General features: G+C 44.0%; 1 protein-coding gene across 12 annotated transcripts in view; it reads left to right on the top strand.

Moving 5' to 3' along the window:
• TBC1D32 (TBC1 domain family member 32) overlaps positions 1 to 11,874 on the top strand; it is a 180,188-nt gene extending 168,314 nt beyond the window's left edge. For all 12 annotated transcript variants that reach the window (XM_073337176.1, XM_073337184.1, XM_073337179.1 and 9 more), the window contains one exon: positions 10,972 to 11,874. In XM_073337176.1, the coding sequence (XP_073193277.1) occupies positions 10,972 to 11,076 (105 nt within the window). In that variant the 3' untranslated portion in view covers positions 11,077 to 11,874. The remainder of the gene's footprint in view (positions 1 to 10,971) is intronic.
• The last annotated feature ends 222 nt before the right edge of the window (positions 11,875 to 12,096 follow it).

Here is a 12,096-nt window from a genome sequence, read left to right as displayed (position 1 = left end):
AACTGGAATAGTAAGGTAGGCCAGTATGGAAAGACAGTGGTAGTTATAAGCAAGATAAATAATTTTTTGCTGACAAATCATGATCCTTTCCTTTAGAAAATATAAGTGGCAGCGGGTAAAAAAAGAAAATATACAACCATCAAGCACTATACCATATCTTTGTATATGATAGATAGAGAGGGTTGGGGATTCTATACATATCAAATGACTCCTATTAATAAGAAATGGAGGAGATGTAGCACATCTAAAGAAATGGGAAAATGTATATTCAACTCCTTTTGCAATTACTATGCATACAGAAACTTTTAGACTTCCATTTTATGAGTGCTGTTTCAGTACAGTAAGTGAATAATCCCTGCACTGAAAAGTTAAAACTCAAACCTGGACTTGTAAATTTCAAGAAAACTAGTAATTGACCAACAGCATTATGGTTATTAAACCTAATTAACCCTATTGACAGTCCATAAAATTGCTGAACTTGAATTAAAAAAATAATAGAGTAGATCAGTGGTAGGCAACCTGTGGCCCACGAGCCACACGCGGCCTGTCAGGGTAATCCACTGATGGTCTGTGAGACAATTTGTTTATATCGACCATCCAGACAGTTTGTTTACAATGACCGTCCGCAGGCATGGCTGCCCGCAGCTCCCAGTGCCCGCGGTTCACCGTTCCCGGCCAATGGGAGCTGAGGGAAGTGGTGCGGGCAAGAAGCAAGAGAGACAGACTTTATCCTTTTGGAGGAGGCCTTATTTGTTCAACATTCTATATTAAAAAGCTGGAGACATCAGTTGCCAATATATCAATCACTGAAAAGAAAGGAAAAAACTCTGGGTTCTTCTTCAAGGAGTTTCTCTGGGGGTGCTCCACATTAGGTGCCTTGATGCGCTGTGCTTGCAATAGGAGATTTGTGGTAGCAGTGCCCAGTTGGGCCGCTCTGCCGTCTCATGCCGCTCTGAATGGTCACATAGCGGTGCACAGCCAACCATTCACCTCCGTTGGCTTGAGTCGGAGCAATCAGCAGCACCCTTTCTTACCTCAGATAAGATTTATAGTAGCTAGTTCATAGCGATAGTGTTAGCTTAGTTGTACTTAGTTCCCCATCCCCTTGCATTACTCTAATTTCTTTAAAATTAAAAAAAAAATTCCTTTACTTTCCCTATCTACTCCTGCCTCTCTCGCAGGTATACAGTCTTAGTCTCAAACAGGGTTTACCCTTGTTTTTTCTCTCTAAGAGACCGACTCTCAGGCATGCCCAGCTCACCTGGCTTTAAATGCTGCCTGACTTGCAGACTCTCTGTACTGGTCTCTGACGATCGTGCTCAGTGTGTCCGCTGCCTTGGTGAGACACACGTTACTCAAAAGTGCCCATACTGCAGAAAACTGACAGCTAGGACAAGAAAAGCCAGGGATCTTCAACTGAAGCACCTCATGATGGAGAAATCCCTCAGGCCAGCCTCCAACCCTGAGTTCAGGACACCCCCTGGCCAATGGTCACCAGCAGCAGCCTCTGACAGGGGCTCCACTTCAACAATGGCTACCAAGGAGCCTGCTCCTAGAAGGGCTACCAAAAAGCAGTTGTAGACGTCCCCACATCAAGAATCGCCTAAAAGGAAGCAATCTCCAGTTGAAAAATCTGCCCCAGTACTGATGGCACCGGGAGCACTGCACCACGAGGCACTGGGAACCTCCGGCACTGAGAGTTCTCAAAGAGCTAAAAACCCTCTGCCAGCAAGCCATAATGGAGGTTCACACACTAAAGTGAAATCTTCCAGCTTGGCACCCATGGAGCTGAAGAAAATCTCAGCACTGAGCATTACAGTGGTGCCACTGCTGTATCTGTGCCTCACAGCTCTACATCCTCGGCACCTGCAGCTTCAGCTCATGCTTCCGGGCTGTCCACCACACCGTCTCTGGCACCAAGCCTCACAGTTCCACAGCAATTTGTGAGGCATGCGGACCTGATAGTGGTCTTAATTCCTGAATCTCCTCTACTTGACACCAAGGGTACCCCATCTAGATCGGTAGTAAGCCAGCTGACTACTCCTTGCTGCTCAGCCACCACACTGTATATCTGCAGGTGATTGGTGATGAGGAAGATGATGATGCAGTAATAAATACTCTTCAGAACTCCTCACGCAAGGCAAGACCATCTCATCATCAAACACTTGCAGATAGACGAGGATGGTATGGTCACCCATGGGCACTGCCCCCCATACCATTCCGACCTTACTGGTCCTACTGGGATCCATGGGAAATGTGTAGGGCTCAAAACCACATCCCCCCTAGCCTGCCTAAGTCCAGAACATCCTGGTCTCCTTCCCCAACTGTCCCAGCACCCTCAGAAATACAAGACGAAGACACTGAGGAACCTGAAGACACAGCTGAACATGACACTTCGCTGCCTACTCACCTCTCATCTTTGTCACTGGACAAAACTATAATGCCACCCTCCCACAAACACCATGGGGGATGATTTCAAATCCTTTCATGACCTCTTCATAAGGGTTGCTGCATCTCTGGACATTTCATTGGCTCAGCTACAGAAGCCCAACACAAGCTCACGGACATACTCCAGGCATCCCCATCAGCAAAGATAGCTCTGCCAATTAATGATGCAATCATGGAGCCTTCAAAAATAGTCTGGCAGACACGTACTGCAGTACCACCCTCATGTAAAAGATCTGACCAAAAAAATATTATATGCCAGCAAAAGTTCCTGAGTTCCTATTTACATACCCCACACCAAACTCCTTAGTAGTAGAGGCAGTCAACCAAAGGGGGAAACAACACCAGTCTCGAACGACCCCATATGATAAGGACTGGAAAAGGCTAGACCTTTTCAGGTGGAAAGCTTATTCCTCAGCTACACTTCAGCTCCTCATAGCCAGCTATGCTGCCCTGCTAGGCAAATATACACACAATTTGTTCGCCAAAATGTCAACTTTTTTTGAAAATTTACCAGATGACAAAAAAGAACAATACAAGGCAAACATTTCTGAAGGGTCTCTCATCACCAGGACTGCCCTCCAGTCCTCCCTTGACTCTGCAGACACAGCAGCATGATCCATTGTGATATCTGTGGTCATGGGCTCCACCTCTCCAGGTTCCCAAGGGAGGTCCAGGCAACAGTTGAGGACTTACACTTCAAGGGGTGGAAACTACTTGCAGACAAAACCAGTGTTTCATTACGCACCCTTAAAGACTCAAGGGCAACCTTAAAAACCCGTGGCATTTACATACCTGCAAAGAAAAGGAAACAGAGCAGGTTTTACAATCCGAGATTCTGGTCTATGCTATATTCTTAGTCCCAAAGACAGTGTGACCAACAGCGTAAACAAAGACAGAACAGATGTCAGCAGAACCAAGATCAGTCTTCGACATCGCAACAATCCACCTCTAAACGATTATTTTGAAGGTGTGGTCGAGGGCACGAAACCTCCACACTCTTTGACTCTGGAACCAGAAACAGTCCCCCACCCATTTGGAGACCATCTGTCACCATACTACCCAGTCTGGAACACCATCATGACAGACAAATGAGTTTCAGAGATTATCCAGAAGGGCTACTCTATCCCCTTTATTTCTATCCCACCTACCCACCCCCCATCCTCATCCCTCTTCAGGGTCCCCTCTCACCGGTGGTGGATTAATGATTTTGTCGCCCCTTGGCCCTGAAATAATTGCCCCCCCCCACAGCAACTCCCTGCCCCAGCTCACCTCCACTCCGCCTCCGCCTCCTCCCCTGAGTGTGCCGCCAGGTCCTATTTCTCCCCACTCCCTGCCAGTGTTTGTGCGCGAAAGAGATTCGCGAAGGAGGGGGGAAGAGGAGGGAAGGCGATGCGTTCAGGAGAGCAGGTGGGGCTGGGCCAGAACGGGGATTTGGGGAAGGGGACCATAGGGGCAGGGAGGGGGCAAGGAAGGGGTGGAGGTGGGGCGGGGCCAGGAGCAGAGGGCGCGAACCGGTGCCAAGGGAAGCAGCCTCTGGCTGCTTTTATAAATTTGCCACCCCTGCACATTTGCCACCCTAGGCCTAGGCTTTGTCGGCCTAGGCATTAATATGCCACTGCCTCTCCTACATACCTGTTACAACAGCAAATAAATCACCTGGTACGATTAGGTGCCATGGAACCTGTACTATTACAACACAGGGGGAGTGGTTTTTATTCACATTACTTTCTAACTCAGAAAAAGACCGGTAGGTGGAGACCCATCCTGGATTTACAAAAACTCAACAAATTCATGAGAACACAATGTTTCAAAATGGTGACTCTAAGCACAATAATTCCAGCATTAGCGAAAGGAGATTGACTCTCAGCCCTGGACCTTCAGGATGCTTATTTTCATATTACTATCCACCCATCACACAAAAGATTCCTGAGATTCACCCTAGGGAAACAGCATTTCAATATCTTCATTAATGATCTGGAGGATGGCATGGACTGCATCCTCAACAAGTTTGCAGATGACACTAAACTGGGAGGAGTGGTAGATACACTGGAGGGTGGGATAGGATACAGAGGGCCATAGACGAATTAGAGGATTGGGCCAAAAGAAATCTGATGAGGTTCAACAAAGACAAGTGCAGAGTCCTGCACTTAGGATGGAAGAATCCCATGCACTACTACAGACTAGGGACTGAATGGCTAGGCAGCAGTTCTGCAGAAAAGGACCTAGGGGTTACAGTGGACAAGAAGCTGGATATGAGTCAACAGTGTGCCCTTGTTGCCAAGAAGGCCAATGGCATTTTTGGATGTATATGTAGGGGCATTGCCAGCAGATCGAGGGACGTGATCATTCCCCTCTATTCGACATTGGTGAGGCCTCATCTGGAGTACTGTGTCCAGTTTGGGGCCCCACACTACAAGAAGGTTGTGGAAAAATTGGAAAGAGTCCAGCAGAGGGCAACAAAAATTATTAGGGGACTGGAACACATGACTTATGAGGAGAGGCTGAGGGAACTAGGATTGTTTAGTATGTGGAAGAGAAGAATGAGGTAGGATTTGATCGCTGCTTTCAAGTACCTGAAAGGGGGTTCCAAAGAGGATGGCTCTAGACTGTTCTCAGTGGTAGCAGATGACAGAACAAAGAGTAATGGTCTCAAGTTGCAGTAGGGGAGGTTTAGGTTGGATGTTAGGAAAAAAATTTTGACTAGGAGGGTGGTGAAACACTGGAATGCGTTACCTAGGGAGGTGGTGGAATCTCCTTCCTTGGAAGTTTTTAAGGTCAGGCTTGACAAAGCCCTGGCTGGGATGATTTAGTTGGGGATTGGTCCTGCTTTGAGCAGGGGGTTGGACTAGATGACCTCCTGAGGTCCCTTCCAACCCTGATATTCTATGATTCATTTCCACCATAGAGTACTACCCTTCGGCCTATCCACTGCCCCAAGGGTTTTTTTTCCAAAGGTTCTTGCTGTCATTGCAGCTCACCTGTGCAGACATGGAGTAATGATATTTCCATACTTGGACGACTGCCTCATACTGGCACCAACACAGCAAGAAGCAATAAACACCACACAGAGCACGATAACACTTACAAACCTAGGATTGCAAATAAATGTGCAAAAGTCCACATTGGTTCCTGTCCAAAAGTTTGAATTCATAGGAGCCTGTCTCAACTGTCTAACAGCAATAGTAACGCTACCCCAACAATGCTTCCTCACCCTCGTCAACCTAATTTCAGTGGTGAGGGAAAGCCCACAAACATCTGCCAGAACATGTTTACAACTCTTGGGGCACAAGTCGGCAACAACATTTGTTGTTAAGCATGCCAGACTCCACATGAGATGCTTGCAGGCCTGGCTTCGAACAGTGTATATACCACACAGACACTCTCTCAACAGATGCCTCATAATGCCACGCAGAGTAAAAGACTCATTAACGTGGTGAACACAACCAAAGAACATCTGCTCAGGAGTCCCTTTCCAATAAAGAACTCCAACCATGACAATCACGACAGACGCTTCCCTAATAGATTGGGGGGGGCACATCTACTCAACAATACAGTCCAAGGCTGCAGGTCCCCAGCGAAGTCCAACCTACACATAAACTTATTGGCAATAAGGGCAGTCCAAAATGCATGTGATCACTTTCTCCTTCTAGTCAAGAACAATACAGTCGAGATCTTCATGGACAATATAGCATGCATGTTTTATATAAACTGCCAAGGGGGAGCACGATCATACTCCCTATGTACAGAGATGATACGCCTTTGGAAATGGTGCTTCACCAACAACATAGAGATATCGGCATCGTATCTGGCGGGATGTCAGAATACAACAGTGGATGTACTAAGCAGGGATTTCTCACAAATGCATGAGTCATAGATGGATCCTGAAATTCTCAAATCCATATTAAAACAATGGGGGTTCCCCACCATAGATCTATTTGAAACAGCTCAGAATGTCGAGTGCCCACAATATTGCTCCAGAGTGGGATTGGGATACCACTCCCTAGGCAATGCTCTTCTCATAAAATGGGAGGCACCACTGATGTATGCATTTCCTCTGACCCCACTCCTAAGATAAGTCATTCACTAGATCAAGCAGGACAAATCCAGGGGTCATTCTCATAGCGCCCACATGGCCCAGACAAGCATGGTTCCCATACTTGCATCAGATGGCAAACTATCATAGAATCATAGAATATCAGGGTTGGAAGGGACCTCAGGAGGTCATCTAGTCCAACCCCCTGCTCAAAGCAGGACCAATCCCCAACTATCCAGAAGCTCCATCAGAGTACACTTGGCTGTTATTACTTCGTTCCATAAAAAGGTGGATGGGGTCACCATATTTACTCACCGATGATTAAACACTTCCTTAAAGGCATTGAAAACACTTATCCCACAATGATAAACGCTACACCCATGTGGGACCTCAGCCTTGTTCTATGAGGAGTCATGGGAAAGCCTCTTGAACCCCTTGCAACTTGCTCTTTGTTGCACTTACCCATGAAGGGGGCTTTCCTCATTGCCATCACATCCACCAGATGGGTGGCAGAATTAGGTGCCCTAATGGCACATCCACCTTATACAATATTCTTATAGATAAAATCACCTCCCCCTTTCATTTAAACCAACCCATTTACTTATCTGTATTTTTTCCTAAGCCGCATACGGATGGAAAGGAGGCCTCACTCCACACATTGGATGTTCTCAGAGCATTAGCTTTCTACACTGAAAGAATAAAAACATTTAGAAAATCACCAGACTATTTGTTTCCATAACAGACTGCTCGATGGGTCAAACCATCTCAAAACAGAGACTAACCAAATGGATATCAGGATGTATCCATTTGTGCTACCAAAACAATAATCTACAACCTCCTCCAGGAGTTTGCACACACTCCACCAGAGAAATGGCAGCATCTGTGGCCCTTTTCAATAACATCCCTATCACTGACATTTGCAGAGCAGCTACCTGGGCATCAGTCCATACTTTCATTAAACACTATGCTTTAGAACAACAATCCGTGTCAGATGCTCACTTTGGAATTACTGTGTTATGCACCATCAACAGTGCAACTTTGAAGCCCCTCGCCTCCACTGAGGGGCACTGCTCCACAGTCACCTAAAGTGGAGCACCCACAGGGACACTCCTCAAAGAACAAGAGAGGGTTACTCATCTAGTGTAGTAACTGAGGTTCTTCAAGATGGTTGTCCCTGTGAGTGCTCCACTACCCTCTCCTGCCCTCTACTTCAGAATTTCAGGCCGATTATCTGAGGTAGAGAGGGAACATGGGGACGATCGGCTGTGCACCACTATGTACCCGCTCGGAGTGGCACGAGATGGCTACAGCACGTGCGCAGCCCAACCAGGCATTGCTACCACAAATCTCCAATTACAAGCACAGGGCATCAAAACACCTAAAATGGAGCACCCACAGGGACAACCATCTTGAAGAACCTCAGTTACTACACAAAGTGAATAACCTTGTCTTCCACTAACCTGTTCTAGGTCCCAACATAAATACTTACCACCTCTATGAATAGATTAGCGAAAGAGACCTAGAATCTTTATTCAAACAGAAGTAGTACTCAAGACTCTGTTTCACTATGAAATAGTGATTTTCAAGAAGAGCTCTAAATCTAGGCAAACAGGGAATTTCTTCAAATTTCTGTTTGCAGGTGTGGTTTAGGGATGTGAGGTGGTTCAGTACATTCAGTTTTATTGATTATGAGGGATTTAGCCACTGTTTAATGTGGAGTGCCAATGTGTATGTTAGGTATGGGAGGAAGTTTTGCATCTGATGCCTTTAAAGACCCTAGTCACCATTTGTGGAGTTGTCAATGAGGTAAGAAAGGTTTCTTGAGAGGTCCCGGCTAATCCTTTGATCTAACACTCACCAAAATGGAAGGATTCTCTGGCTCCTACTTATGCTTTCGGATCTAGAGACAAAGCATAGCTGCTCAGCTCCAAGACACTGATTCTGCTTCATCCATCCAGAACCACCTCTGTTGAATCAGAGCCTTTGTTGTGAAAATCTTCCCTTCTTTAGGTGCAACCGAACACCGAGGCCATTCATATTGATCAGTCTCTCTCCTACTTCCCAGGGTTCAGGGACTCCAGTTTCTTCACATTTGCAAGAATCTTTCTACCAAATCTTCCCCAGTCATATGGGGAACAAATTTGTCAGGTATGGGCCCTAATGTTCAATTTACTGTTTATGGCTCTTGGGACATAAGACTTCATTTTCTCTCTACTTGATGTCACATAGGAGCATCCCTAAAAGAGTCTAGCCAACAGAGAGGCTTAAATTGAGATCTAGCTAGCTGAGGTTCATTCCAGAAAGACAGAGATTATTATGTGGAAGGGCTCCAATACATAATCCTAAAATAGATCCATTTAGAGTCCATTCTATCAGAGGAATAGTCCCCTCCAAGGCTCATCTCCATAATATATCCACATTAGGTTCATTCTGTTAGAAGATCAGTGTTTTCCAAGAATGTATCACACATTGGTATCTGAGATACTGAGGTTATTGTCCCTATTTAGACAAGGAAGTAACTTGAGTAGCTAAGATACAGGTTTATAGTGACTTGTGACAGATGTTGACTTTATTGGCTGCTGCTGTATGTCTGAGATTTGTAAGGCTTCAAATCACCATTTGTAGTTAAATTTACACTTTTATTCAGCAATGTTCTCTGATTCTGAAGCTAAATTGGATGTTTGTTTGAGCAGGCAGCCTTCTTGAGTTAAACGTTCCTCCAACCCTCCCCTTGGGAATGGCTTCTGTTTGCTACCCTCCTACAGTGGAGTTCTTCAGGAAGAAACAAAGTGTACTTAGTAACTGAAATTCTCCAGAAGATTGTATAATTACACAGCTGTATTCAGGGGGGGCATTATGAAGCTGAGAGCTTTGAGAGGGGTTATGTCTTGGGAAGCACAATCCAGGCCAAAGCTCCAAGGAGCACTTGGGGATTGCGCATGCTGCACTTTCCCTTAGGATAGTACAGCATTTTCCTTTATCTGTGTCTAGCTGATCCACTGGCCAGCATGTTGGTGGGGAAGGCGATGTCTCTTCTCTCTTTGAGGTGTCTTGCAGCCCCAGAATTACTAGAATCAACAGGTCTTGTGGTGCTTCCTTAAGTGCAAGGTCTGTGATTATCACTGGCCCTTGCATGGGGGCTGGGGCAAAGCTCCTTGTACCTTTCCTATTTCCATCCATCACATGAGGGTCTGGGTACTCTAGCTCACTGCCTCTGCAAATCCACATTTACCCTTCTCTGAATCTGTGGTGTATTATAGCTAGTTTAGATGAATTCCAGATATGCGAAAAAGATTCCCCAAAATAAGACAAAAGTGTGCCCTTGTTTGCACTTGTGAGGAGGAGAGGAAAAGGGTAAGGACATCCTCAGACCCTCATTCAAACAGGGATGTGCAGAGTTTTGGATGGTAGGAAATTGTGCTCCATGAGCTCAACTAGGGTGACCAGATAGCAAGTGTGAAAAATCAGGACAGAGATTGGGAGGTAATAAGTGCCTATATAAGACAAAACCCTGAATATCAGGACTGTCCCTATAAAATTAGGACATCTGGTCACTCTAAGCTCAGTAGACCGCTAGTTAGGGGAGTGCTCAGCTAATGCACCAGCCATGTGCCCTAGAGCACTGTCTAGCTCCTAAATGCTTGTTACAGCATATGCTGCTTTATCAGTCACACTGCTCAGCAGATGATCAGCACACAGGTTGTTCCTGCTCAAAGGAGTATCAAAGTGTACCAGAGAGTTTTTTCTTGGTTTTCCTGTTGAATCCAGCTCTACTCTTGGTTTCTTTTTGCAGAGGATACATCTGCCAGGATCCTTCTCCCTTGTCTACCTTGTCAGTCCCATGGAAGGGTTTAGCCTGATCGTCTTTTTTGCGGTCAGACTTATTTTGCCCTGTTAAATATGGACATGAAATCCAGAGCTTTATAGAATGTTCATTGTTGTTTACAATGACAATGAAACAAAAGTATCTTAGCCTGCTTTAAAAGAGCATATTTTGAAGATCAGTGTTCATAATTGGTTTTTAAAATATATAACGAGTGCTATTCTCCTAGCTGGCTGTTAGCAGAAAGAGTGGATCAACGTACTGGGAACCTATTCATTATACCTAGCACATTAACAACCTTAGGGCTTCCAGAGCTTGTATACACTTTGAGAAAAGACTGTTTTTGTAACCTGTCATTGCTATTTAAGGCTTATTTTGTATTCCTTGAAATCATCAAATGGCATGCTCTCCTAAGAGTGAAGAAATGGGTTCAGTCGGAAAAAGCCATTTGTTAGCAAATTTCTAATTAGGAAGAGCTGTCTGAACATGAGCACACTGATTTTTCACTTTTAAACAAAAGGTAATAAAGTATCTGTTTGCACCATAAAACACCAAGGCAGTGACATGCAAAAGTAAAATAGGCTACCTTCAAACGTCTAAAATTCATTACACTGTAATATTGCATCTTTTTTCATAGCTAATAATTTTGTTGTGTGCATTTGTGCAGGAAGAAGCACTCCATAGATTTCGAGTGAGTGATTATTTAGAATACATGGAAAGCTTGGAGGCAACCTACAGGCCATTGCTGTTGAGAGACATGAGGAACATTTGAATGCAGAGCACATAGATCAAGCAAACAAGCATTTCATCTTCAAGCTTTAGATGAGTTCTGAAAGTGAATGCTGATTGTTTTATATCAGTCTCCATAAAAATTCATGCTGTGGAAATATACATATGTTAAAATCAATAATAAAGGTTTTCAGAATATAAGTTTTTCAAGGGGACATCATCTGAACTGGATCAACTGAAAAATAAATAATTTTCCAGCCATACTGAATGTATTGCCTTATATTTATTTGGTAGATTGCTTGAAAATCTGCCCTTAGCTAACTTAGGGGTCTTGTTTGTATTCTCTGGAAGCTGTTCCCAAACTAATACATTTTGGTCATCTCCTACCCACATCATCTTACCTAAAACTTTAAAATTCTGCACAGGTCTGGCAATAAGAAGCAGTACTGAGAATAATCACTTGGGTATCCTGTATTTATGTGAATGGGGATGAGCAAAAGCAAAGCAGCTTTCCTGTATGCAGCTGATCTGACCTTGTGATTTGGCTGAGGAGGAATAGTTACATCCAAGTGGAACAAGGGATTGATACTGCCCTCAGCCATAATGATTTTAAAAATATGTTTATACCATAAATGTATATTTGTAATCTTATATGCTAATTTTATATTCTCAGAATGGATAAATGGGAAGGCAGATTACTAAAATATGCATTATTTAGTGCAGTGATTTTATTGATTGGCTTGATTGTACATATTGCCATTATATAAAAAACATTGCACCAGTAAAAGCAAGATAATTCTGAGGTAAATAAATGATTTCAACATTCTTAAATGTGTGTTTTGGTGTGTATAAGCCTGGGTTTCTGAAACATAAAATAAGTCAAAATAACTTTATGTATCACTAGTACAAAAAATGGCAACTAATCTAAAATACTTTTTGCAAAACAAATTTTCATTAAGGTTCATTTACTTGTTTTATCTTTTCTGTTCATTGTGACTTCAGATAGTTAAAATACTGACTTAAAAACTGGAGTATATAAAAATAATTCCATTACAGTGTAACC

The sequence above is a fragment of the Lepidochelys kempii genome, chromosome 3 (assembly GCF_965140265.1).
Source record: "Lepidochelys kempii isolate rLepKem1 chromosome 3, rLepKem1.hap2, whole genome shotgun sequence".
In the NCBI taxonomy this organism is placed as follows: Eukaryota; Metazoa; Chordata; order Testudines; family Cheloniidae; genus Lepidochelys; species Lepidochelys kempii.
The sequence above is the reverse complement of the archived record's forward strand: the minus strand, read 5'-3'. Positions and strand labels throughout refer to the sequence as shown.